Source organism: Trichomycterus rosablanca, chromosome 7 (assembly GCF_030014385.1).
Source record: "Trichomycterus rosablanca isolate fTriRos1 chromosome 7, fTriRos1.hap1, whole genome shotgun sequence".
NCBI lineage: Eukaryota > Metazoa > Chordata > Actinopteri > Siluriformes > Trichomycteridae > Trichomycterus > Trichomycterus rosablanca.
The window spans coordinates 39,256,398-39,282,958 of NC_085994.1; the positions used below are offsets into that span (position 1 = coordinate 39,256,398).

Consider the following 26,561-nt stretch of genomic DNA (forward strand, 5'->3'; position numbering starts at 1 on the left):
TCGGGACTGTACCATAGAGGAAAAATGGGCCACTCTTCTAAGAAGGCTTCTTACAAGACTTTGAGGTATGTCTGTGGGAATCTGTGCCCGTCCAGTGTCGAGTTCCCACACATACGGAGAGCCACGTGAGGCTCCATGCAACTCAACCAACATATCTGTGCAGACAGTATGGTTTCCTCCTACCTCCCCAAAACACACAGTAGGTGGATTGGCCACTCAAGATTATCCCTAGGTGTGACAGAGTGAGTAAACTTGCACAGTGTTAACTAGTCAAACGCACTCGCCTCGGAATAAAAGTCCCATATTTGAAACCTAACTCATCCACATATCAGACTTGGTACAGTTTTTACACTGGATGCCCTTCCCAGCACAACTCTCTTTATTTTATTTGGGATTGGCACTAAGAGCGCACTGAAACACAGCGCAGAGGAGGAGCTAGAACCAGCAACCTTCTGACTACTTGACCAGTAACTTTACCACTGAGTTTCCACCACACCCTGACTTTCTAAGTGTTGCTTTGGCTGTTATCATGGCTGAATACAAGGTTTCATCTTTTAAAAAGTCAATGGTTAAGGTACTGGACTAGTAATCAGAAGATTGCTGGTTCAAGCCCCACCACCGCCCTCAAGTGCTTAAACTGTATACTGTAACTGTACTGTAAGCCGCTTTGGATAAAGGCATGTGCTTAATGCTGAAAATGTAACCGTGATGGTGTAGAGTTTAATATATATATATTTTATATCTTATATGATGTTTTTAAGAAGATTTATTTGTTGTTGTTTTGATTTCTTTGTAAAATGTTGTTCTGGTGTTGCGTGTGTAAACAAATCCAGGAACAGACCACAAGGATCCAGGCGTCTGCTTCGTACAAAATAGGTTTAATAGAACGTAAACATCTTCCGCGTACTACAACACGCTTTTACGCAACTTACTAAGAAAACAGAAATGAAAACACGACGTTCCAGCAGGCTAAGAGCTTCTGTTGGTTCTACCGTCCGTTCCCGATGACGACGGAATGAAAACCTGGTGGGAAGGTGCAGCTGATCTGGATCGACTGTAAAACAAAAACTTTCACCGTCACGTCACACCGTGACGCTTTTCATTCTTTCTTTCTTTCTTTGATAGAAAGGGCACGTTTACGTGGTCGAGACACGTAAAGCGCGCCGCAGCTTCACCCCAAACATAAACACAGTACAACTGAAAACAGAGGGTGAAGAGGATCAAAACGAAGGTTCAGAAATCATCTAACGTGTCCGCTTTAGGCAGGGAGAGACCTCGCTCCTTCACGGCCTGCAGTTTCAGCCTCTCCGACTCCTGCTTGGCTTGCTGCTCGACCCGCTGCTCCTCCAGGATCTCCTCGATGGAAACTCTCTGCAGGATCTGATCACAGTCCTTATCCAGATCCTACACACACACACACACGTCATAACGTCATGTTTTACACTTCGGTTACATTCATGACAGGAACGGTAGCTACACATCACACAAGATCCATCAAGTTCACAAGCTTATATCAAACACAGTCATGGACAATTTTGTATCTCCAGTTCACCTCACTTGCACGTCTTTGGACTGTGGGAGGAAACCAGAGCACCCGGAGGAAACCACACGGAAATGACCCGGACCGCCCCACCTAAGGCTCGAACCCAGGACCTTCTTGCTGTGAAGCGACAGTGCTACCCACCGAGCCACCGTGCCGCCCAATCATTGTCATGTAATCAATCCACCCTCTTGCCTGATCTGATCTGCAAGTGACAGGTGCAAGGACGTGATTTCTGCAGTTAATCCACCTACTGCATGTTTTAAAAGGTTGATTGAAACCCACACAGTGGCAACGAGACCACACAAAGCTTCTAACAGACACTGATTAGTGTGATTAGTGGTAAGGATCAAACCAAGGTCCCCAGGACGGATGCACCTGTGCAGCACCCACTGTCTCGGTGGCTCGGTGGGTAGCACTGTCGCCTCACAGCAGGTGAGGCCTCCAGGTCCTTTCTGTGTGGAGTTTGCATGTTCTCCTCATGTCCGTGTGGGTTTCCTTCCACAGTCCAATGACGTGCAAGTGAGATACTAAACTGTCCATGACTGTGTTTGATATTAAACCTGAGCTGATGAATCCTGTGTAACCAGTAACTACCTGTCCTGTCAGGAATGTAACCAAAGTGTATAAAACATGACCTTAAAGATAAATAGCCATGCTACGTGGTCATAAATATGTGGACACCACTTTTCTATGCAATCCCAATAGTGTAGAATTATTTACTGGTCACAAGGTGGCACCTTTGCACCAACTACAGCTCATTTGCAAAGCCACACAAGCTTTCAGAACAGTTACTGGTCATTGTACTACAGTACTATATGAAATAAACATCCAAATCCACCCCCTCCATGTTGGACCTAATGTTCTATTTTCTGTTGCTGGTTGCACAAGGAACTTGGAGAAAGAGAGGAGAGAGGACGTCTGTACTCACTACTTCTCCCAGTAGGACCACGTTTTCCCCTCGGACGACGAAGATCCCTCGAGGAATGTCTCCGAATTTTTTGCCCACGTGGATCCTTTCCACCGTCTGGTGCAGCACCAGATTAGCTGTTGGAAAGAGTGCGAAATCAAATATAAAAATGATAAACTGAGAATACATGTATTTGGCAACAAGTATTTGGACACCATATCATGAGCTTCTTGCATATCCCATCCCAACAGCCACAAGACTTTGAAATATGTCTGTGGAAATTTGTACCCATTCAGTCAAAAGAAGCAACTGATGTTCCGATTCATTCCAGAGCTGTTCAGTGGGGCTCATTAATTTATTACACTTATTTGTTGTGGCCAAAACTGAATTGAAGTGGTGTCTCAATACCTTAGTCCATATAGTGTATCTATATATACTGAACCCCACCTCTCAAATACCAGCAGCTATTGTACACATTCAGCTAAAGTGAAAGTGAGTAAATAAGTGTGGGAGTAGGAATGACTGACACACTCATGATTAGCACATTAGGTTCTGTGCAAGAGACACAAGTACCTACCGAACTGATCAATACTTCTGAGGATCCCGATCAGAGTTCTTCCATCTCGGAGCAGAACGAGGTGCTTTTCTGAAATCAAACGGACACTCAGTCTTTTTTTCCTTTATTGCTACACAATTAATCCTTAATAGAATAAAATAAAATTGCACTGGTTTCCTAAGCGGTTACACTAAATCATGTGGAGTATAAATAGCTCAAGTGTATGGTGTCTTTACAGCAAATGGAGAACATGCCAAACACTAAATTTTAATTTACGTTAGACATATTTTCATTTACATTTTCAGCATTTATCCAAAGCGACTTCCTGCACTGTGACAGCATACAGTCTAAGCAACTGAGGGTTAAGGGCCTTGCTTAGGGGCCCAACAGTGACAGCCTGGCAGTGGTGGAGCTTGAACCAGCAACCTTTTGACTACTAGTCCAGTACCATAACCGCTAGGCTATAACTTGCCCAACATGTTGATCATTCCATTGTAATAGCACTCATTAAGCACTTTATTAGGAACACGTATCTAGTCTGTACATTCACTGATTATTTTACAAGCTGGAGCTACCACACTGGTGATCTTTGCGGGTATACAATTACTAACTGTAGGCCATCTGTTGCTCTGTACTGTATACTTATGCGACCCTGTGTACCTCACCTACAGGGCTATCCAGATAATGTTTGGGTGATGGATCATTCTGAGCACTGCTTGGTAACACTACCTTAGTACCTTGGTGGTGTTTAAGTGTAGCAGGTGCAGCAGTGTTGTTGGGGTGAATCCTGTTTGAATGTACTGGCCTGTTTATTAGGAACACGTTCCTTGTTAGCACTGTTTGTATATGGACATATGGATCATCGTCCACTAGTCTTTAATCATTAAACACTTTCAGATCACTGGACCCTGTGTCGACACAAATCCCAACAACACTGCTGCACCTACAACACTCATAATAGTAAAACACACACCGTGAGATGACAAAGTTGACTCGAATCTAGTGTAACTACATTAACCATGCAGATGAAGTTGTAATGCCGAACTCACTGTCGATATCCTCAATCAGACTCGCTGTTCCCGGCATGTAATTCATCTTTATCACGATCACTCAGAGTTCTTATTATTAATATCACAAACTCATCCACCATTTCAACCATGTAGCTACACTCCACAGGAAGTGACGCAGTCATGGCGCTTTCGCTCCAGGTGAAGCCTATAAGAAGGCCTTGTGTTCTAAACGACACCCTCACACCCTCCTCCCTACACACTACACAGTGGTTAAATCTGCTCTGCTCTGCGTTTAATAACGTTTATAATCACCGATTTATTTGGAAATATTTTGGACTTTACGTAGGCGTGGGTATTTTACATTAATCTTTGAGATTGATTTTGTAAACAGATAAATATTCGTTAAGTAGTGGACTAGATAGGGAATGTAGCGGTTTTTGAGACACGACACATGGTTGCAGCGTTATGCGCATGCGCAGTCATTGCATTTCGCAGCCAAAAATAAGTCATTTCCATATTATTGTTATTATTATGCATTATTGTTACTTTACTTCACAAATGATTAATATATTTTCAATACTCTACACTATATTGTATATAAATTGTATATTTATACTAATGCTACTTATTCGTGTACAACTAAATCCTCTGCTATGTTGTAAATTCTATGGTTTTGTAAATGTAGATTAGTTTTATATATAATACATACAATCCACTTTTACTTGCACTATTAGGTGTTAGGATCATAATAGTTCCTTGTACTTCACATGTTGAATGCAGCAAATGTGATCAGCATTAAAACCAGAGGGACTTTGATAAGGGCCAGATCATTATTGCCAGACTTTACTTGAAGTATTTCCCAGACAGCAAAAGGTGTCACAGGCAGCCGAGGTGAGTACCTGCCAACAGTGGTTCAAGGAAAGACAAGGCACAATCCGCCGACAGTTTGTTGGGCAGCCAAGACTCATTGATGCCAGAGGACATAAAAGCTAAGGAATGTTGTACAAACCAATGAGATCTACCTATATAAACACAGAAAGAACAAAGCACAGGACTAAAGTTGGGACCCAAGATGTGCAGCATTAATTTAATATTAACAATAAAACCGTTGTTTGCAGTTCATCCCCACATGATTTTATACTGTAAGGAGGCAGCACAGCATATGGAGAGAATTATTTCTATTTATGTAATATCAAATTATACAGTATACAGTGTATCACAAAAGTGAGTACACCCCTCACATTTCTGCAGATATTTAAGTATATCTTTTCATGGGACAACACTGACAAAATGACACTTTCACACAATGAAAAGTAGTCTGTGTGCAGCTTATATAACAGTGTAAATTTATTCTTCCCTCAAAATAACTCAATATACAGCCATTAATGTCTAAACCACCGGCAACAAAAGTGAGTACACCCCTAAGAGACTACACCCCTAAATGTCCAAATTGAGCACTGCTTGTCATTTTCCCTCCAAAATGTCATGTGATTTGTTAGTGTTACTAGGTCTCAGGTGTGCATAGGGAGCAGGTGTGTTCAATTTAGTAGTACAGCTCTCACACTCTCTCATACTGGTCACTGAAAGTTCCAACATGGCACCTCATGGCAAAGAACTCTCTGAGGATCTTAAAAGACGAATTGTTGCGCTACATGAAGATGGCCAAGGCTACAAGAAGATTGCCAACACCCTGAAACTGAGCTGCAGCACAGTGGCCAAGATCATCCAGCGTTTTAAAAGAGCAGGGTCCACTCAGAACAGACCTCGCGTTGGTCGTCCAAAGAAGCTGAGTGCACGTGCTCAGCGTCACATCCAACTGCTGTCTTTGAAAGATAGGCGCAGGAGTGCGGTCAGCATTGCTGCAGAGATTGAAAAGGTGGGGGGTCAGCCTGTCAGTGCTCAGACCATACGCCGCACACTACATCAAATTGGTCTGCATGGCTGTCACCCCAGAAGGAAACCTTTTCTGAAGTGTCTACACAAGAAAGCCCGCAAACAGTTTGCTGAAGACATGTCAACAAAGGACATGGATTACCGGAACCATGTCCTATGGTCTGATGAGACCAAGATTAATTTGTTTGGTTCAGATGGTCTCAAGCATGTGTGGCGGCAATCAGGTGAGGAGTACAAAGAAAAGTGTGTCATGCCTACAGTCAAGCATGGTGGTGGGAATGCCATGGTCTGGGGCTGCATGAGTGCAGCAGGTGTTGGGGAGTTACATTTCATTGAGGGACACATGAACTCCAATATGTACTGTGAAATACTGAAGCAGAGCATGATCCCCTCCCTCCGGAAACTGGGTCGCAGGGCAGTGTTCCAGCATGATAATGACCCCAAACACACCTCTAAGATGACCACTGCTTTATTGAAGAGGCTGAGGGTAAAGGTGATGGACTGGCCAAGCATGTCTCCAGACCTAAACCCAATAGAACATCTTTGGGGCATCCTCAAGCGGAAGGTGGAGGAGCGCAAAGTCTCGAATATCCGCCAGCTCCGTGATGTCGTCATGGAGGAGTGGAAAAGCATTCCAGTGGCAACCTGTGAAGCTCTGGTAAACTCCATGCCCAGGAGAGTTAAGGCAGTTCTGGAAAATAATGGTGGCCACACAAAATATTGACACTTCAGGAACTTTCACTAAGGGGTGTACTCACTTTTGTTGCCGGTGGTTTAGACATTAATGGCTGTATATTGAGTTATTTTGAGGGAAGAATAAATTTACACTGTTATATAAGCTGCACACAGACTACTTTTCATTGTGTGAAAGTGTCATTTTGTCAGTGTTGTCCCATGAAAAGATATACTTAAATATCTGCAGAAATGTGAGGGGTGTACTCACTTTTGTGATACACTGTATATAGATAGATGTAGTTAGCATCTACCCATCTACCAGAAGTGCAAATAGTAATAATAATAAAGATTAGTTAGGTATATATTATAATAATAACTGTAATAATAATAAAGATGAGTTAGGTATATATTATAATAATAACTGTAATAATAATAAAGATTAGTTAGGTATATATTATAATAATAACTGTAATAATAATAAAGATTAGTTAGGTATATATTATAATAATAACAATAAAATATTAGTTAGGTATACATTATAATAATAACAGTAATAATAATAAAGATTAGTTAGGTATATATTATAATAATAACTGTAATAATAATAAAAGATGTGTAAATAATAACTATACAACTGTAACTATAACTATATAAGGATGGTGCAAAATAACTATAACTACTGTATTCATACAGTATATATGTATGACAGTTGAGTAAAGTGCAGGTGCAAATGATAAATAATAATAAATAATTATATATATATATATATATATATATATATATATATATATATATTAATAATATTAATTAATAATATTAATAAGTAAATTAGTAATTGTTTGTAAAGAATGCTTCTTTGTAATTGGTTAGCTACCACACCTCTCCTCCCCACTCACAAAAGTAGAAAATATTCAGGACGCACTTTATAAATTTCGAAATATTAAAATATTATAATCATTATTTTTAAACAACTTCGCATCTATTAAGAAGGTGGACTGATAATCCTGTGTGGCGATTGCTGTGTTTTCCACCCGTTTTTAAACAAACACCGCTTACTTCTCCCTGATTGGCCAATATTACAAATCTTCTAGCAGCCAAATGGTGGCTTTCTGACGTCTAGGATCCACCGGCCAATCGTAGCGCGGAAGGCGGGGCTTATCGCAAAACAGGTAGGAAAGAAGGTTAGACGGTGTCATGGACGGTTTATGAATCAGCTGCATGGCTCGGAAATTCTCAAATGCAACCGAATCCGAATTCAGACTGGCCTCATTCTGCTAGTTATACCCCAGAAAACCAACCAGACTGGAACAGCAGGATGGTGAGTTAATCTCTGAGTTAATTAGTGAAGTTAGAAAGGTAAAAAAAAGTTAGCTTGTTGGCTAATCTGGTGTAACGACGACTAGCGACTAAGCTAACTTCTGTCCGGTTATAAAGGTTGGTCACTATAGCAACACCTGTATTGTTTGTTAACATTAAAGCAGAATTATTGGGAATATCGGGCACAAATGTGGATTTTTAGAAAATATTTAAACACAAACCTTAATCTTAAACGATTAGCTGTTTAATTGAATTAAAATAATGAATTTGCGTCTTACATTGATGCACTGAGTGTCAACAGAATGGAATGATGTAGAAATAGCAGCAATTATATTAATGTCATATTTCCACCCAAAATCATAAACTAGCATTTATTTATATCAGATTTATTAAATAAAGTAAATAAACGGAACCGGTTTGGATGCCAGTGAATGCAATGAGGAAGTATTGAATGTTTGTACAGTATGAGGAACTGATTATATTTACTTTTGTTTCCCACCCCAGTACATAGACACCACACTTCTCAGTGCAAATACACGTACTGGCATGTTATTTTTGTGGAAAGCTATGTCCCTTTCTCAGACACAGCCGATAATGTCTGTATGTAGATGCCCGACTGGCTGATAGCACGACTGGGGATTCAGACCCTGGATCCCAGCACTAGTGGGGTTGCAAAATTCATAGCTGCACCACCCGAACACCGAAAGATCCCCAGCTGTATTTTTATTTTGTTGTATTAATCTGGCATTGAAACCGGTTTAGTTTATTAATTTTAATTACTTAAGTAACGTGAACATTTCAGATCAAACTGAGGATTAGTAATTTGTCTCTATATTGAAGCTTTTGCTGAAAGTGTCACTAGAGGGTAGCCGGGTAATACATGTTTAATTTCATCCAAAATAATGTCTTCTTTTCTGATAACAGGAATCAACTCCATATTGTGGCTATCCACCCAACTACTGGTACCAGCCTCATCTCGCACCAGGGCCGTATGGTAACTCGTACCCGTCTGGGCCTGAAATCAATGGACAAGCACCGTACAATCCACAGGTATTAATGTCTAATCTGTTATGTTCCCCAAAATCATCAGTAAGGAGAAGCTTCTGTTTATCACTAATAAATCACAGACCTCCTAGCTTATGCCTTTATGTCGGTTCCTGAAGATTGAGTCTGTGAAGTTCTCTCTCTGCATGATACCGACCCAGTGATGCCATTGGTCCAGCTCTTTCTGGTCCTTTCTCATGATGATATAAAATAGTGATTTTTTGTTTCAAAGCTTTAACATCACATAGCCTCTTCTCCTGTTCTCAGATTAAATAATGGTCAAATATTACTGTCATGTTTTAGTTTAAATGTAAATTGTGGTGTGTCTCTTTCCAGGCAATGCCCGGCTACCCAAACGAAGCATATAACCCAGGTCAGTACCCACCGAACATGCTTCACCCCGCCACGCCATACTACTGCAGCGAACAGATTCCGCCAAGACAACCGCAGTACCACAACCAGGATCGACCCACAGCGAGTTCTCCACAACCTCCCTATCCTGTGCCACACTGCCAGGGGGTAGGCACAACATTTGTTGTTTTTTCATTAATACTTTTGTTAAAACAATGAGCAGCCTAATCTATTAAGGAATGGTGTAGCTGCGGGTCAAGTAAGATTGATATACAAGTATTTTTCATGGTTTGTATTCGGAGAAAGATGAGGTTTAAATGGTCATATTGACATCGTACTGTCATCATTTCATCAGCCGCTTTCCACGTCAGGGTCACTGCGTGTCCGGTTCCACTGAGTGTGAGTCAGGAACACACTGGACAGGACGCCAATCTATTGTATGGCTTCAGTTATCCACCCCTCCCTCTCAGACACAGCCGATCATGTCTATGTAGACGCCTTGCTGGCGCCTGGTCACATGGCTCTGTATACGACTCTGCGTGGGAACCCAACACTGGCAGGTTGGACACCTGTAGCAGGGGGTGTGTGATGACTAAATTGGGAGCGGGTGGCTCGGTGGGTAGCACTGTCGCCTCACAGCAAGAAGGTCCTGGGTTCGATCCCCAGGCGGAGCGGTCCAGTACGGGTCCTTTCTGTGCGGAGTTTGCATGTTCTCCCCGTGCCTGCGTGGGTTTCCTCTGGGAGCTCCGGTTTCCTCCCACAGTCCAAAAACATGCAGTCAATTTAGGTGAAGACACTGAATTGTCCTATAGGTGTATGTGTGTGTGCCCTGTGGGAACTGGTGCCCCGTCCAGGTTGTTACTGTGTGCCTTGCGCCCATTGAAAAGCTGGGATAGGCTCAAGCACCCCGCCACGACCCTAATTGGATAAGCGGTTAAGAAAGTGAGTGAGTAAATTGGGAGCTAGGGTTAGAGACAAGGGCCTTGTTCAAGGGCCCAAGAGCTCTAGCTTGGCAGTGGTGGGGCTTAAACCTTTAACCTTTCTATCAATAGTTTTGTACCTTTGCACCACTGGCCACATTTTGTTTACACAGCTGTTCTGTTGAGAGCCAATCAGAAACAAGGATATTTTTCAACAACGCAGTTTATGACGACAACTGATCCACGTCCTCGTTCTTTATCCTCCTCTCAGGCTCCTGGATACCTTCCCAGTTCATACCCGCCTTACGGAGACGGCTGCCCTCCTAACGCTCACTACCCTCCTCAGCAAGGCATGCCTTCATGCCCTCAGCCGGAACCCTGGCCCCATTCAGGGCCGTACGCACCCCAGGGGCAGTACACGAACCACACACGCCCTGCGCACCCTCCACCCTGGCAGGGACCTGCTCCACCTCCATACGACCAGATTAAACACAAGGTAAGTGTGTGTGGAATCTAATCACTCCTCTCCACCAGCATGGGTCACTTTATTTCACAGTACAGTTTGAAATTGTTGAAATATAATGATCCAACACTTGACCTGTGTGAAAAAGTAATTGCCCCCTACCTTGTGGATCAAAAACAATGGAATTAAAAAGTGGGTTCAAGCAGACCAGACACATTCATGCCTGTTCATTGCAGCACTAAATTTTACCATCACATTGCTGGAAAGATCTTATTTAGATGGATTTATATGGACAGAAAGTATTGGGACTTCTGTGCACCACTGTGAGAGCTGTTATTTTCAAATGAAAGCCAGTGGTGAATAGTCCCCAATGTGGCCAGCCTACCACAGCAATGTTAAAAATCCAGTCCTGAAAACGATTAATCAATTGCTTGCTCTAACATTTTCTCCTACCGTCCTCAGGAACCTCCGTATCCTGGTCACCTGAATCCCCGAAACCAAGCACCAGGCCCCAAACCTCGACACGGCACGCCAAACTCCAACCCTAACCCCGGCCAGAACAAGCAGGTGGAGTTCGGCTCTCCTCCTGTGATCTACAGCAGAACGTCCGGTGGCGGGAACCAGCCCAGGGCGGCCCAGGGCGACCCGGCTCCGCCGACTCTCCAGCCTCGGAGCGATAACCCGGGCCTGGCTCAGGTCCTGCAGGTTCTGGCTCGAGTGGAGATGCTGCGGGACGAAGTGGACGAGTTCGTGGGAAGAAAGACGGACAAGAGCTACCGGTGTCTGGAGGAGCTGCTCACCAAAGAGCTGCTGGTACTGGACTCGGTGGAGACCAACGGCCAGGACGCCGTGAGATATGCCCGGAAAGAGGCCGTGCAGAGGATCCAGGCCATTCTGGACCGCCTGGAACGCAAGGCTTTTTAGAAGTCGCGCAGGACTGAAGTGATATTTCATACACATCTTTTATTGATGTTGGGGATCTGATGTAACTTTTTAGCAATTCATTCTTGGGTCCATCGAGACGATCAAGCAATCACGGACCATCAAGATTTTCTAGACAATGGGCTCGGAATTTGCAGAACATGAGTTTGTGCAACGTGTTGTGAAATTGTTTGGTTTACGAGGCCAGTCGTTAAGAGGGTGTGTTCTACATCATCACTATGTATCTGTATCCACTTGATACACCAATGACAGCAATAGTGCTCGTCTCCTCGAAGAGCAAGAGTGTTTTTATCCTACCAGCTTCACCTGATCCCACTTGTTTAACCGGTTCCTCCTGGCCTTTATGACGGCCGATCAGTGGAATTAGTTTAAGCTCCCGTCTGGTCGGTATGAAAAGGTGTGGAGAAGATTAAGGACCACTGCTATATCTCTGATGGTTTGCAGTGCCACCCAGTGTCTACCTTTCACAAAGCAAACATAAACAATAGTGGGATGGTTTGATGTAGGTAGGATAAATCACTTTAAGGTTGCTGTTATAGAAAATCATGAACTTTTGCTGTGGAATTGGGTAACGAGGCTTGGACGGGCCATGCCCACGAGCAGCAACAATAGCAGATAAAGTGCAAACCCACAAGACCAGCTGTAACAAACGTAGTTCTTGCATGCGCTTTAGTTTATCCAGATCCAAAAGTATGTGGACATTCCTTCTAATCATTTAGTTCAGGTGACTGTGCTGATGCACACCAAGCTCAGTCCATAAGAGTCATCAGCGTCTGACCTCAAAAAATGCTCTTTAAAATATGTAATGGGCACAAATACCAATAGTTTGCAGGCTGGTATAGCCCTAAAGTTGAACTGGAATGTGGGTGGCATAGTGGTTGTGAATTAAGGTAACCTACAAGCTCAAGTGTCCACATACTTTTGGTCATATTGTGTATGTCGGTTTCTATCCTCACCTTATTTTGCACTAGTTTTGCACCGTGTCCCAATGTATATCGACATTGATCCTGCCACTGTGTGTTTGTTTTATTTCCCCGTTCTAACAGTCTCATGCTAGACATTACGATTACACTGAAGGGCGTGGCTCAGTCTAGCAGTTACTGGTGTCACCAAACCCAATGACTTCAGTGCCAAAAGTACAAGTTCAGTTTGTAAGTGTTGTTGGATGTTTATTTATGAATTTGGAGCTCCTCAGTAGTATATTTCACATGGAACACTGTGTCCAGAGACCAGGGGTCCTGTCAGCTAGTCCCAACTTCAATAAACCTAATTGTTTTGTTCTTGCAAAATAAGACAGGTCGGGCTCGGGTGGTGCTGACTTTTAGAACTCACCAGTTTGAATCTCGGCTCTCCTATCGGCCAGCGAGGTGCCTGTACGAATAATGACTGGCAGGTCCGAGGGTCAGAGGGATTCATCGTAACTGCAGCCTGCTGACGGGGAATTATGGGGATCGGTCACTGATTCTCCGGCCCCATATGTACCCAAATTGGGGAGTGGGAAGGCTGGTATAAATACAATGGTCTCCATTTGTAACATAAAGTTGGTATTAGTTCTCAGTATTAGCAGATGCTTGAGGACCAGGTACCTGTATTAGTATTGGAGAACGTTTTTGTCGTGCTTGTTTGTTTAATCGCTGTAAAGCCTTTAAGATTCTCCACACACCATTTAGTCGTAAATGTTCGTTTTAGTTTTGTTTTTTTAAGACTTGTTGGTGTGGAATTTTGTCTCAAAGTCTCACGCGAAGCAGTGTTTACAAAATGTAAAAAAACACACACATACAGTAATGGACAGGGACTGAATAGTTCTGCCGAGTATAAAGAACAGGTTGTTCCTCTTTTACAGAATCTAGTCCATCAGTAGAGTTTTGTTTTTGCATTATTTTTTACTGCGCACACTTGTGGTCTTGTATTAGGATTAAGAAACCACATGACTATAATTCTCAGTGTTGGAACTCGAGCGTTCGAATCTCAGAAGAGCTGCCGACCTGGCCGGGCGTCCACACAAACCTAACTGGCTGTGCTTAAGAGAGGGAAGGTTGGACGGGGTGTCTTCTAGTGCTACTGCTGCTGCTATATGTGACTCGGGACTGGCCCGGACACCCGCACGAGTGGGGGGGTGAGCAAGTTACATGAAGCTTAGTGTGGCTTTCTATATGCGATACCAGTGGGAAATGGGGAAAACTGGGAAATCAATAAGTAGCGGCTGCAGATTGGACACGTGTCGTAGGAGGCATGTGGTGATTTTGATCAGAGGTCATTGATCAGATTGGGGGTTGTGACGCATCGGTAGATTGTCAATCAGGGACTGGAAACTAAATTGGGAGAAAAATGACTAGTTCCATTGGTGCTACCGGCCTGGTCAGGCACTTATCAGACCCAGTTGGCCGTGTGTAACAGAGGGAAAATTGGACACCGGATTTATGGCTCGTCTCTTCACACAACATTGGTAGGAGTACAGGGGAATTAGATTCATCTGATTTAACTGGGACAATCCAGAGAAAAGAGGAACAGTTGGTACTTTTATAATGAGCACTTGCGGATGAACTGTTTGCAGTGAGAGGACGAGCTGTTCTTTTAAAATAACGACACTGTATTTAACATTTGCACCAAAGTCACTTTTCAGTGTGTGCCGGCGGTAAAACGTTCACATCACGGTGATTTGTAATCTTCTATCACGGTTTATGATATGATCACGATGTTGTAACTGAAACATTACACGTGTTTACCTGAATATTAACTTTGGAAGGCATTAAAAGCTCTGCTCACAGCAGAACATCAGACTGGGAGATGTTTCAGAAATGTCATTTTGTGTGACTGGGACTTTCGTTCGCATCGGTTAGTCAGCCGTTAACAGACAGTGGTGGTTTATTTTGTGAGACCTGGTTCTCGTTCTAGTTTCCACCAGAATCATCTTTTCTACGTCCTTCAAAACGACGTCTGGCAAACAGACGTACAGGATTTTCTTCTCGGGAGACATAAGATGACGTCCATTTGCTTTAATCAAACATACAAGACCTACTGAACCGTACTGGGGCACAAAAAACTGTCAAAACGCTGTCTGCCCTCTGTAGGTGGTGATTCCCCCTGACTGGAACATAACAATATCGTTTGTGTGTTTAATATTGCTCTACGAACTTTGACCTTGACCCATTCAGCAGGTTTTCGTCCAGTCAAAAGGATGATATACGTGCAGGTGCTCTTCCTGTTTTATTTACTAACGATCCAGTATTGTTTGAGTATTGAAAATGACCTTTGCATGTCACTGTTCGTCTGATCTTGTGTTTTCTGTCCTCCACTGGAACTGAACAACGAACTTTACACAGAAAGATTATATTTGTAGAACTTAAACCAAACACGGGACCAACAAACATTTGAGGTCTCAGATGTACTGCATGGTTCTAAACTCGAGACGAGTTCGACCACTCACAATAAATAACGACACTCTGACACCACTGCTACTGATTATTTCAGATTCATAATCTAATAATGTTTAATTTTAGACGTTCTCTCTCTTGTAGACTTTCCTACATGATGTGGCCTAAAATTACTTCATTACACAAATTATACTGTTTGGAAGATGCTTCTGCCCAGTATTTGATCCTTGAGTCCCTCAGGTCTTATGCTGAACACATCTGCTGCATTCAACATGTGAACTACCAGGAACCTCCATCAACCTGACATCTAATAGATCTAGAATAGACTTTGTCATGAAGATCTTTAAGGGTTGTAATGTTTTGGCTCATCATTGTAAACTTTCAACTCGCAGCAAAAAAGTCCTGGGTTCGATCCCCAGGTGGGGCGGTCCGGGTCCTTTCTGTGTGGAGTTGGCATGTTCTCCCTGTGTCTGCGTGGGTTTCCTTTCCTGCCACAGTCCAAAAACATTCAGCCACACTAACTGGAGACACTGAATTGTCCTATAGGTACCTGGCTGCTAGGATGCATAAACCAGTGCATTGTAGTGTCGGTCCCAAGCCGTGATAAATAGGGAGGGTCGTGTCAGGAAGGGCATCCGGCGTAAAAACTGTGCCAAATAAATAATGCGGATCATGATCCGCCGGCATCCCCTAATGGGAGCAACCCAGGAATTGATTGGTAAGCTTCTAACTTTCTGGCCCTTCCTTGTTCCAGTATCTTCATGCCCCTGTGTGCAAAGCTAATTTGGTGTGGAGGAACCCCTTTGAGATTAATTGGAAAGTAGATTGTGAGCCGGACCTTCTCATGCAACATCAGTATGCACACATATCCACAGGAACAGTCCAATGTTTTGTGAATAGCCTTCACAGAAATGCAGAGGTGGTATAACCACAAAGAATGGGGGCCGTCCAACAAGCTTATGGTCAGAGGTCTTCATACTTTTGGCCGATAGGCCACACTCCTGTGGTCCCTACTTGTGTGGTATGTCGAATACAAACCTACAGCCTTGATTGAAGACAAGATGGTTTAATTCATTTCATTTTCATTAGCCGCTTTATCCTGGTCAGGGTTGTCGCTGGTCCGGTTCCACCAGAAACAATGGACAGGACGCCAATCATGACCCCTGGCCGGATCTCAGGAGTGGTGGGCAAGTGTAACAGACTGTTGGGACACCCCTGTGGACCAGTCGGTTAATTTTGTATCTGCGTGTGTAAGTGATCTAATTTAAAGCCACAGTCCTGGAATTACTGGCATGTTACCAGTCGAGAGTCCCAAAATAACCGGCACTGCCCGGTGCGTGGAGTGTTCATTAGCTTCCAACAAGCTGTGCGTCTTTATCCAGGTAGTTGAGAACTGGCAAAAGTTCTGCTCCAAATGTCCTACAGGTCCAGGTACGCGGACAGACGGAATGAGAAAACGGAGATCGACTTCAGCTCTCCTGGTTTGGCGGTGATAGAAGTTGAGCAGCTGCTGTTTGCCGGGAGAGCCATCAGCGGTCCGGCCAACGAGGTCTGGCCCAGACTTTACATAGGAGACATGTAAGTTCCATAGAGTCCAGTTTCTGGCAGGACACTTCTCAAGCAATACGGCACAGTTTAAAGCTGGTCATCTAGATGCAAACATGCACTATAGACCAAAAGTATGTGGACAGTATGATGGCTATTTTAAAACTGTAGCCACTAATATGGATTTGCATCAATAACAGTGTTGACTCTTCTGGAAAGGCTTTTCACACATTTTAGTGAGTGTGTCTGGAACCCCCCCTTCCCCCCACACACACATTTTTGTGGTCAGGTTCTGATGTTGTGTGACACGTCCTGGCTTGCAGTAGATGTTCCAATTCATCCTAAAGGCTTTTAATTGTGGTTGAGGTCAGGGCTCTGCGCAGGCCGTTTGAGTTCCTCCAGAACAAACTCATCATGTCTTTAGACCTCACCTCACTGCATGAACTGGAAAGGACCTTCCCTAAACTTGTTCACAAAGTTGTAAGCATATATTTTATTTTATATAATTAATTTTATGCATCTATTACGAATGGGTGTGACTGAAAAACACCTGAATTCAATCTTTAGGAGTGCTGTCCAAATACTTTTTGGTCATATGGTAACACTGAAGATATAACAAACACAAGAGTTTTCTGTGTGGTCAGAAATAGTGGTAGAACCACCAAAAACAGGTCTACTATTAATTATTGTCTACAGTCAAGCCAGCTTTACATCGGTATGGGTTTAGAGGTTGCCGTGCAGACTTTTTGCTTTCACATTCTCTATTTCAGGGACTTTGCCGAGAATCGGGCCGCATTGGGTAGGCAGAACTTCACCCATGTGCTGAACTGCGCCCACAGCTCCAGACGTGGTAATGACTTCTACTCTGGCATGGGCATCACCTACATGGGCATCGAGGGCCATGACTCACCTGCCTATGACATGAGCGTCAACTTCAATACAGGAGCGGAATTCATCCATCACGCTCTCAATACAGGAGGTAAGAACCTCACATAAACAGGAGGTGGACAGAATAATGAAAACACCACATCAAAAGGAGCTTAACTTTAAAATTAAAGGCTCCATTGATTGCTTTGCATGGCCATATAACAGCCAACAAATAAGAAACGATTTTACAGGATCAAGTGCACCCTATGGTGCAGAGACTCTCTTCTAATGCTCTAATATTTCAAGATGATAAAGCCTTTATACCTACATACTATTATTTACAATGTTTGATAAACACCAGGATAAAGTGTTTATAAGGATAAAGTTTGTTCCATTATTTTCCAATCACCAGATTTAACATTATTAAAGCTTTACAAAAAGTTCTGGAGGGCAGACTGTGAGGAAGATAGCCACCCACTTTATATCTTAAATAAGAATCTCCAACATCGCACCACAAACCCCTTAGACTGCTGGCTAGCATACAAAATACAGAAAGCTGGATCGACTTCTCATAAGCTGCTTAAACTAATTATATACTGTTACAAGTTTCTGCTATTTTGTCCACCATCTGCACCTTAAATGTTTGCTAATACACTTGGTTGATGTTCTCTTCACTGTAGGTAAAATTCTGGTCCACTGCCATGTTGGTGTAAGTCGTTCTGCCACCATAGTGCTGGCCTATCTAATGCTGAAGCACAACATGACCCTGGTGGAGGCCATCAACAAGGTGAAAGAGGGAAGAGGGATTATACCCAACCGAGGCTTCCTCAGACAGCTCATCGACCTGCACATCAAACTGTACGGCTACAGATCCTGAACATTTCCAGGATGCCCTTAAAACATGGTCGTGAGGCATTAGTGACGCTGGGTGGCACCATTAGGGGCAAAGTATTGTGGTTTAGACTGTTAATCCTGATTTCACTGAGGTTCAGTCTGATAAATCAGCTGATTCTTTGGAAGAAGGTTGGATGCTGGATGGACTGATGGTTTTCTCTGAACCATTTGATAAGAAAACATGGGGTAATGGAGTGTTTCAAGGAATGCCTCTTGCTAACATCTCACAATTGAATGCTTAATATACAGTATATGTGAACCCTTTCACCCACTTGAGGCTGAAGCCTGTAGGTTTGAATGTATTAAACATTTTTACATTATACAAAAACAAAAATAACCGCTAATTACAGCAGTACTAGCTCTGTAGTTCTATTGTTTTCCATTTGCGAACTACAAATCCCTAAAAGCGACACTGGATCTGGACAAATCATAAATCGTCCTCTCATCCGGGTATTCGACATTTACAGCTATTTATAGATATAGATTAGTAGCTTTTGAAATATACAATGTATGATTTATACTCTCTAAGAGCCTCTCTAAGAGAATAAATGTTTATATATTGTTATATATTGTTAATTTTGGCTTCTACAAATGAGCAATATACAGTATAATGGAAGCAGTCCCAGAAGTTCGTTAGCAATGTGCTAACGCTTGACAAACTAGAGAGCGGGTGTTTATGGGTAATGTAGTTTTCAGAAAACTGATCAGGACTACAATACGTATCTAAAACCAAAATAAATATATAAATATATAGAAAACATATTAGGGCACAGTTTATAATTCGGAAATCGACAATAAAACGTTAAATAAACCAACAGTACGTTGAAAGCCGGCTGTACAAGCTTTGTATATTTTACGTTTTATTATTTTTGCACTGTTGCGAAGCACTAGAATGCACCTGTTACCTAGCAACGATAAACAGCACGACGCTTATTTGGAAGCGGTAGGCTGTGTTTGCTTATTTTTATTGTTGGTATATTAATGTATATCGATTTTGGATGATTCAGATAATATTTGCTTATTATTAATAAAGTTATTTCTGTATAACAGGTTATAAATTGTGAGTTTGCATTATGACTTGAGAGATCTTGTTTACAGTTGCCATCCCAAAGTGGTTTTGTGTCAGGATCCATAATAACCAGTTTAACACAAACCAGTTTAACCTTTTAACATTTCTAACTGAATTCTGAACTGACTGGTGCAGGAATATTCTGCTTTATTTGTGTATCTTGGATTTTATGGTCCCCAGTGCAAAACAAAAGTGTTGCTGTATTAAATGTATTTTATTTAATTTCAAAATGACAATAAAACAAATTATAGGACAGTGTTGATGCTGGTAGTGTTGGTGATGCACAGTAACATGGGGCCTAAAGGCTTAGTCCCCAGTCTTTTGCATGCTCTCTGTGTCCGGCTGAGTTTTCATCCAGATGCTCCAGTTTCCTTTTACCTCTCAAATAAATATTGGATATAAATTCATGAGTCAAAACTCAACAAATTCTAAGTCTTTGTGTGTGAAGTTTTGCTTAGTTAGTAATAGCAAAACCAAACCAGATTTAAACAAATACAATGTTATAAAATATTACAGTACAACTCAGAGAGGTTCTTCAGTAGGAGGCTGATGGCTGGTACACGGATTTCTGAGCGACTGCCGCCACTGATAGATCCGACTCAAGCCCCAGTGGCGTTTGGTAACCGTGCCCTGCCGAGGTTGGCGAGGGAGCTGTGTGAGGAGGATCAGTGGGTCCGCCATGCAGCGCTGTGTGCCCTCTGTGACCTGCTTCATGACCCGGAGCGAGCCTACGAAACCCTGCACTATGGTAAGGAAAGTTACAGTTAAAACAATTTAGCCTATTTAAAGGGTTTTATTTTAGAACAATTTTTATACTACGTTCATCACAGAGTTACATTTAAATCCTTTGTAATATTTTAAAATCAAACTGTGTCAATCAATAATTACAATAAACAATAAATAACATGATGTATCTACATCAGTTCTATGATAAATGCAGTCACTGAGCTACAGGGGTGACCCCAGTGGCACCCAGGTCAGTTAGATTTACCCAATCATCTGTTGAGAAAGCTGGTGCCACCTCACCTGCTCTGTCTCTGCATGTATTCTAGAAATAAGCTGTACATTTTCTGTGATCTAACTGACTGATTTAAATCTTTCAATATACTATTTTAAGAGAAACTAATTTGCATGTACATTAGCACAAAAGAACAAACTGCGTAGGATTTCTGAATTGGACTTTTGACCCACAGAAGCTGTTCTGGCTGCCCCGGCTGTCCTGTTTTATTCTAGTGTGGGAGGATTTAGAGAATTTAGAGATTTTTATGATTTTTCACCAAACTGGTGGCTATGAGCCTACGCTGCTTACTGGTTACATTAACCTTACAACAAGTTTTGGTTACTTGATTGTTTTGGGTAGCACTTTAGATACTAACAAGCAGAGATGTTCAAAAGTCGAGTCACGAGTCTTTAGACTAGAGTCCGAGTCAATATAATATTCACAAAACATATATTGGAAATGTAGCGTAAAAATAAACAAATAATCTGTAAATTCATATAAAAAACAACAACAGATTAGCGAGTGTATTTAGCCGTTTTACTTCGTGCCTTTACTTTCCTAGGTACCAGTTAAACGTTTTGTTTTCATTGCAAATCACGGCGCAGCGGCCAAAATCCCAAACACAGCAAAATATCCATAATACTGCTTACCTTAGCTTCTGTTCTTCCAGATGCTATTACATTTATAAGCGTGTGTCCCATTAGGAATAGAATCCGTTATTTTACAAATGTACTTATAATTAAAAACCTCCAAACTTTTCCAGAATGTGAAGTAAACATTACCTCACATTATCTGTTACTGTGCACTATGCAGTTAGAGCGTTATCAGAGAGCAGAAAATGACACGATCAGAATGATGTCGAATCAATATATATATATCTGAAGTTGCTGTGTGTCTGAAGTCCCCATCTCTGCTAACAAGTCACTAATGATGCATTCAGCCCAAATTCTATTATTGATGAAAAATTATTTTACACATTAAATTTGTTATTTTAGTTTACTTTTACTTTGTTATTTTATTTTATTATATTTTCTTCTCTGAGAAGTTGAAAACATAATCCAAAACTAACATGAATTGCTCACTTTATCACTTGACCACTAGGGTGCGCCAGACGTAAATGGACTTCAAACGTATCCAATATTTCTGATCAGCAGATCATTGTAAGTGAGAGCTTGAACATTTATTGTTGCTGCACAATTGCGGCTTCTGCTGTCTGCTCGATGCTCCTACACTAGCAACGGTTGATCCGAGGAGCTTAGCGTGTCTCTCAGAACGTGATGCAGCTCTCTCTGAGACTCCGTTGCGAGCAGATGAAAAGATGCAGCCGTTTTGTGCTGTCGGCATGGTTCCAATGAGGCAAAATACAAATCTGTTGTTTTATGCTCCTGTAAACATATCACACGATTGTAATGTTTGGTTGTGATGGAAAAGAGAAAATAAAGCACATAGTAATGTGTATTATAACCAAACGTTTATTATTCGTCTCCACATTTAATGTCCTATTGAAAACCTCACAACCTCGGCTGCACACACGACACCCACGCTGCTCACACACACCTCCTCTCACACACATTATACTTTCTGAATATTTTTAGACAATGACTCCCAGTTCAGACTTTCCTCCTCCAGAAACCAGTTCTATCTGTACAAAGTTTAACCCAAGGCATTGGGATGGTACTATTTCATTAATACTATGGCTTCTTTAACATTTCACTTTGTCTCTCGTGATGTTTAGGTTGTCTGGACAGTCTGAAGGTGTTGCTGAAGGATGAGAACGACTCCATTAGGATAAAAACTACACAAGTGCTCTACCTGCTGTCCTTACACAGCATGGGCAGGTCAGATCAGATCAGATGAGTCTTTAAGAACTGGTTTGTATGTCATGATGTACAACAGCTGTGAAACGGAATTTGTTCTTCAGCTCAAGATGCTCAAGAAGGAACCAACTTGTATCTAACACGGGGTTCATGTGTGTGTGTTCACAGGGAGGCTTTTCTACAGTGTGATCTGCTCAGTTCTCTCTCAGAGCTGCTGGACGAGCCGGTGGATTCCTGCCGGACGAACGTCCACCGAACGCTGAAGATGCTGGCTGAGTTTCCAGCAGGTGAGCATCACCGTACCATCTCACGTAACACAGGACAGGAGTGACCGTAGATTCCCTTCTGCTCTGGTCCCTCCCTGTAGGCGCGGCGAGCATGGTGTCCATGGGACTCGTACCCAGACTGGTGACAAAGGTCCCAGTGGAGCGTGAGGACATCCGGGAGCTCGTTCTCTCCACACTGACCTGCTGCATGCGACTGGATGCCATGCCCGCACTGACCAGTGATGCCATTCCTGTCCTGAAAGAACAGCTGACCCACCCGTCCGTACAAATACGCTGCGCAGCTGCTTCTGCCATGATGGCCATCAGGTGGGTTGTACTGCCCGCTGTTACCTCACGTGTAGCCTGATGTTGTAGGGCCCCGTATGACCAGGGGTGTCTTCATGTTTACATCCTGTAGCTACGCTGCTCTCTGGTGGATCGGATGGTTCCTATGAAATGCTACGAGCTTAACGAACTTGATTAATAACCCATGAATGTTTAATTAAATGCTTAAATATAAGGAGTCCCCACGTCGCCCCTCTTTTCTTCCTCAGTGTCCCAGCCGAGGGGAAGGTGAGGGTGTGTGAGGAGGAGGTCGTTCCCGTGCTAGTGAAGCTGCTTTCTGATGGGGATCCAAATGTCAGAGCCAACGCTGCTGGTGCCATCATGTACATCACCATCATCACCCGAGGTCATACACACACACACACACACACACACACACACACACACACACACTGGAACAGAAAATGGCCTTTCCTAGACTTTTGCTGCAAAGTAGGCAGCATATAATTTCCTTTATATTATATAACTGATTTATTACACCTGTGATTTAAAAATTAAAGGGGTGTCCCAATACTTATCGTATTTACATCTATATATTTATATACTGTATATATTTATATACATTCTGTAGGTAAATACCAGGCTCTGGAAGCTGGCGCCATCCCTCCTTTGTTGCGCCTGGTGGACAGTGACGATGTACCATCGTGCACCAATGCCCTGCGTGCCCTCACCTGCCTGGCACACGCTCCGAACGCCAGGGATAAACTACGTGACCACGTGCCACGACTGGAAACACGCCTGAACCACCCGGCCTCTGTCGTCCAGAAAGCTGCAGCCACTGCCATCCAGGTCATCACCTGGAAACCCTGAGAACCAGAGGACGAGGCGGACGGATCTGCTTCATACTGGAGGATTCTTTAGCTTGCTGGTTTCAAGACCAGTCAGCATGTTAACACCAATAACGATTGGATGAAATAATCAAATAAAATCTGAATTGTTGTGTGTATTTCACATTTTACTTTCTTTAAAACACTTTATTTAAGTGCTTTCATTAAGCAGAAATGTTCATAAAGATCCTGCATAAACCTACCGACAGAATTAACAGCTCCGTTCAGAATACTCCGTCCTAAATGCATTCATTTAATACATTCATTCATTGTCTGTTTTACCACCATGTTATCCTGGTCAGGGTTGCAGTGGGCCTGGTTTATTGGCCGAAAGGTAGGATACACTCCAGACAGTTCACTAGTCCATAACAGGGCAAACACACACACTCACACACACTGGTTTTTAGTAGTTTCAATTGGCCTGACTGCATGTATTTGGACTGTGTAAAGAAACCCATACAGACACAGGGAGAACATGCAAATTTGACACAGAAAGGACCCTAGTTGCCCAGCTGGGGAGTCAGACCCAGGACCTTCTTGCTGAGAGGTGAAAGCATTACTCACTGCACCATTGTCACCCCATTCTGTCTGACCGGACCTGCCACTTGTGTATCCGTGGATGAAACTGAAATAGCCAAACCTATTAGTGTAGGGTGTCTACATACTTTTGGTAATATACCCCGACCAGGCATAACATTATGAGCACTGAAAGGTGAAGTGAATAACACTGATTAGATATATTAGACAGCAAGTGAACATTTTATCCTCAATGTTGATGTTAGAAGCAGGAAAAATGGGCGAGCGTGAGGATCTGAGCGAGTTTGACACAACTGGGTCAGAGCATCTCCAAAACTGCAGCTCTTGTGGGGTGTGTCCCGGTGTGCAGTGGTCAGTATCTATCAAAAGTGGTCCAAGGAAGGAACAGTGGTAAACCGGCAACAGGGTCATGGGCGACCGAGGTTCATTGATGCACGTGGGGAGCGAAGGCTGGACCGTGTGGTCCGATCCAACAGACGAGCTACTGTAACTCAAACTGCTGAAGAAGTTCATGCTGGTTCTGATAGAAAGGTGTCAGAGTCCATGCCTCGACTGGTTAGGACAGGTATAGCTTCAAAAGGCGGACCAAAAACACACGCTGCAACCAGAGCTGAAATCTCGAATACATCATATCGAACCTCAGTTCTGCCTTGCCGGCTGAGGATGAGCGGCCACATGAACAACGATTGGCCTGTTGTTCAGATGGGCGGGACTAAGTCGGATGGGGTCTCTCTCTGTCAGACTGGTGCAATTACGACCTCTGCTGGCTGATTAGAGGCGCCTTCACAGAGATGAGGAAAGAGTAAAAGCAGCATAAAAGCCAGGACCAGTAGGCTAAAGAACAGCTTTTTCCTACAAGCCATCAGAATGCTAAACAATGCATAATAATAACTCACCCCTTTTTCAGTTACTCATCAACACTCACATTTCATAACACTCACACTTTGGGCATGTGCAATATTAATATTAATACCACATTACTTCAAAACATGATGTGGCAATCTGAACTTCAATCTATCCTGCAGTATTATTATTATTATCATCAGTATTTTTATTATTACTATTAGCATTATTAACAGCCATTATTAATCTTGTCTGTGAGATATCCATAACGCCTGCAATGTCTATTATGGGTCAATGTTTACATTTACTGCAATTTTCACTTTGTTACAATGCAAATTTGCACTTTAAATGCAATATATTTTTCTATATTTTTCTTCCTTGTTTATATATTATATACTTTTAAAAGACTGTTTATTATATTGTTATCTTATTTGTATTTTTATTTGTACTTGTACTTTTATCTTATTTGTACTTTATTATAGCACACTCGTAGAGTTCCCGAGCCTCCCAACACACATTTCAACGTACAACTGCTGCTAACATTTGTACAAATGACAAATAAACTTGAAACTTGAAACTTGAACTTGAGTGCTCTTAGGGTGTGTCTCTCCGTACACAACGCTAGGTGGCACAACACTCGTAAATGTGTGGGTGATAAGATACATACGCTTGCTGCCCACGTGTCGGAGGGGGCGTGGGTTAGCTTCAATCTCCTCGGTTAGAGCGGAGATCGGCATAGGCGGAGAGGAAGCATGATGCAATTGGGCAATTGGACGCGCTAAAGGGGGAGAAAAAGCATAAACAAAAAAGGCGGACCAACAAAATATTAGGAAGGTGGTCATAATGTTATATGTAATCGGTGTATATGCATACACATACAGTGATAAGCCAAAACTTTAGGACCGCCCACCTCAGATCTGTTATCAAAACAGTTAAGACCTGCATAGACATGGACTCCACAAGACATCTGAAGGACTCCTGTGGTATCTGGTACCAGGCTGTTACCAGTCTGAACCACGGTAGCTCTACCGCTGGTCCATACCAGACTCCACAGCCTTCATGTCATCTGGAATCAATGAGTCTTGGCCGCCCAACAACCTGTCAGTCCTCGGACCACCCAGGACCCGCTTCCAACCCAGGTGGTCTGGTCATAACGATCTCTATGCTGACCGGCCCCCACATGCACCGGTGCTGCAGAACATGCATCGACATGCACATTTTTGGTGGGGTGACTTGCAAACGTGTTCCAGCGTCCTATCTGAGGTGGCCCCGCCCCCCCCCCCCCCTGCTGCCCGTCTTGTTCGCGCGCGTGGTTCTCAGCGGCACGCGCGGATTCCGTTATCAGTCCGCGCGCAGCAGCACGCGCACAGGAGATGCGATCTCGCGCGGCCAACGGCTGTTCATGATCCGATGTACAAACTGTTCGCTGAAAAATTCGCTTCGGTACCGGGATTATTCGGTAGATTCGGATCGGTTTGTCGATATCACGGTATTAAACAGGTAAGAAAACAGACTGAATCGATTTGTTCGCTGTTTAAGTGGCTTTTCGCGTTACT

The 26,561-nt window shown here is 42.9% G+C and overlaps 5 protein-coding genes across 5 annotated transcripts in view; 4 read left to right on the plus strand and 1 right to left on the minus strand.

The window, feature by feature from the left end:
* Positions 1-862: 862 nt before the first annotated feature.
* Positions 863-4,180, minus strand: lsm1 (LSM1, U6 small nuclear RNA associated). The gene is made up of 4 exons (XM_062999595.1): positions 4,056-4,180; positions 3,028-3,096; positions 2,472-2,587; positions 863-1,404 (listed from the first exon to the last, which is right to left on the minus strand). The coding sequence occupies exons 1-4, from the start codon at positions 4,099-4,101 to the stop codon at positions 1,234-1,236; spliced, it is 402 nt and encodes a 133-aa protein (XP_062855665.1). The 5' UTR covers positions 4,102-4,180; the 3' UTR covers positions 863-1,233.
* A 3,609-nt stretch (positions 4,181-7,789) lies between these two features.
* On the plus strand, positions 7,790-15,068 carry bag4 (BCL2 associated athanogene 4). Its single transcript, XM_062999549.1, has 5 exons — positions 7,790-7,902; positions 8,826-8,951; positions 9,282-9,464; positions 10,488-10,712; positions 11,142-15,068. Exons 1-5 carry the CDS (start codon positions 7,822-7,824, stop codon positions 11,601-11,603), a joined length of 1,077 nt encoding a protein of 358 aa, XP_062855619.1. The 5' UTR covers positions 7,790-7,821; the 3' UTR covers positions 11,604-15,068.
* A 1,341-nt stretch (positions 15,069-16,409) lies between these two features.
* On the plus strand, positions 16,410-18,284 carry LOC134318589 (dual specificity protein phosphatase 26-like). Its single transcript, XM_062999590.1, has 3 exons — positions 16,410-16,573; positions 17,311-17,519; positions 18,088-18,284. The coding sequence occupies exons 1-3, from the start codon at positions 16,410-16,412 to the stop codon at positions 18,282-18,284; spliced, it is 570 nt and encodes a 189-aa protein (XP_062855660.1).
* An 884-nt stretch (positions 18,285-19,168) lies between these two features.
* Positions 19,169-23,744, plus strand: rsph14 (radial spoke head 14 homolog). Its single transcript, XM_062999546.1, has 7 exons — positions 19,169-19,244; positions 19,887-20,118; positions 22,106-22,208; positions 22,356-22,474; positions 22,555-22,780; positions 23,008-23,144; positions 23,370-23,744. Exons 1-7 carry the CDS (start codon positions 19,194-19,196, stop codon positions 23,606-23,608), a joined length of 1,107 nt encoding a protein of 368 aa, XP_062855616.1. The 5' UTR covers positions 19,169-19,193; the 3' UTR covers positions 23,609-23,744.
* Positions 23,745-26,385: 2,641 nt separating this feature from the next.
* LOC134318599 (dematin-like) overlaps positions 26,386-26,561 on the plus strand; it is a 33,616-nt gene continuing 33,440 nt past the window's right edge. Inside the window, exon 1 of the mRNA XM_062999600.1 lies at positions 26,386-26,505. The gene's annotated coding sequence lies outside the window, so the exon portion shown is untranslated. The remainder of the gene's footprint in view (positions 26,506-26,561) is intronic.

Bases quoted from the DNA above. Each gene is read 5' to 3' on its own strand.
- lsm1 (XM_062999595.1), bottom strand. From the start codon at position 4,101: ATGAATTACATGCCGGGAACAGCGAGTCTGATTGAGGATATCGACA. The intron at 3,097-4,055 runs GTGAGTTCGGCA...GTTTGATTTCAG, and splicing joins TCTGATTGAGGATATCGACA to AAAAGCACCTCGTTCTGCTC. The intron at 2,588-3,027 runs GTAGGTACTTGT...TCTTTCCAACAG, and splicing joins CAGAAGTATTGATCAGTTCG to CTAATCTGGTGCTGCACCAG.
- bag4 (XM_062999549.1), top strand. From the start codon at position 7,822: ATGCAACCGAATCCGAATTCAGACTGGCCTCATTCTGCTAGTTATACC. The intron at 7,903-8,825 runs GTGAGTTAATCT...TTCTGATAACAG, and splicing joins CAGACTGGAACAGCAGGATG to GAATCAACTCCATATTGTGG. The intron at 8,952-9,281 runs GTATTAATGTCT...GTCTCTTTCCAG, and splicing joins AAGCACCGTACAATCCACAG to GCAATGCCCGGCTACCCAAA.
- LOC134318589 (XM_062999590.1), top strand. From the start codon at position 16,410: ATGTCCTACAGGTCCAGGTACGCGGACAGACGGAATGAGAAAACGGAG. The intron at 16,574-17,310 runs GTAAGTTCCATA...TCTCTATTTCAG, and splicing joins AGACTTTACATAGGAGACAT to GGACTTTGCCGAGAATCGGG. The intron at 17,520-18,087 runs GTAAGAACCTCA...TCTTCACTGTAG, and splicing joins TCACGCTCTCAATACAGGAG to GTAAAATTCTGGTCCACTGC.
- rsph14 (XM_062999546.1), top strand. From the start codon at position 19,194: ATGCACCTGTTACCTAGCAACGATAAACAGCACGACGCTTATTTGGAA. The intron at 19,245-19,886 runs GTAGGCTGTGTT...AAAATATTACAG, and splicing joins ACGACGCTTATTTGGAAGCG to TACAACTCAGAGAGGTTCTT. The intron at 22,209-22,355 runs GTCAGATCAGAT...GTGTGTTCACAG, and splicing joins TCCTTACACAGCATGGGCAG to GGAGGCTTTTCTACAGTGTG.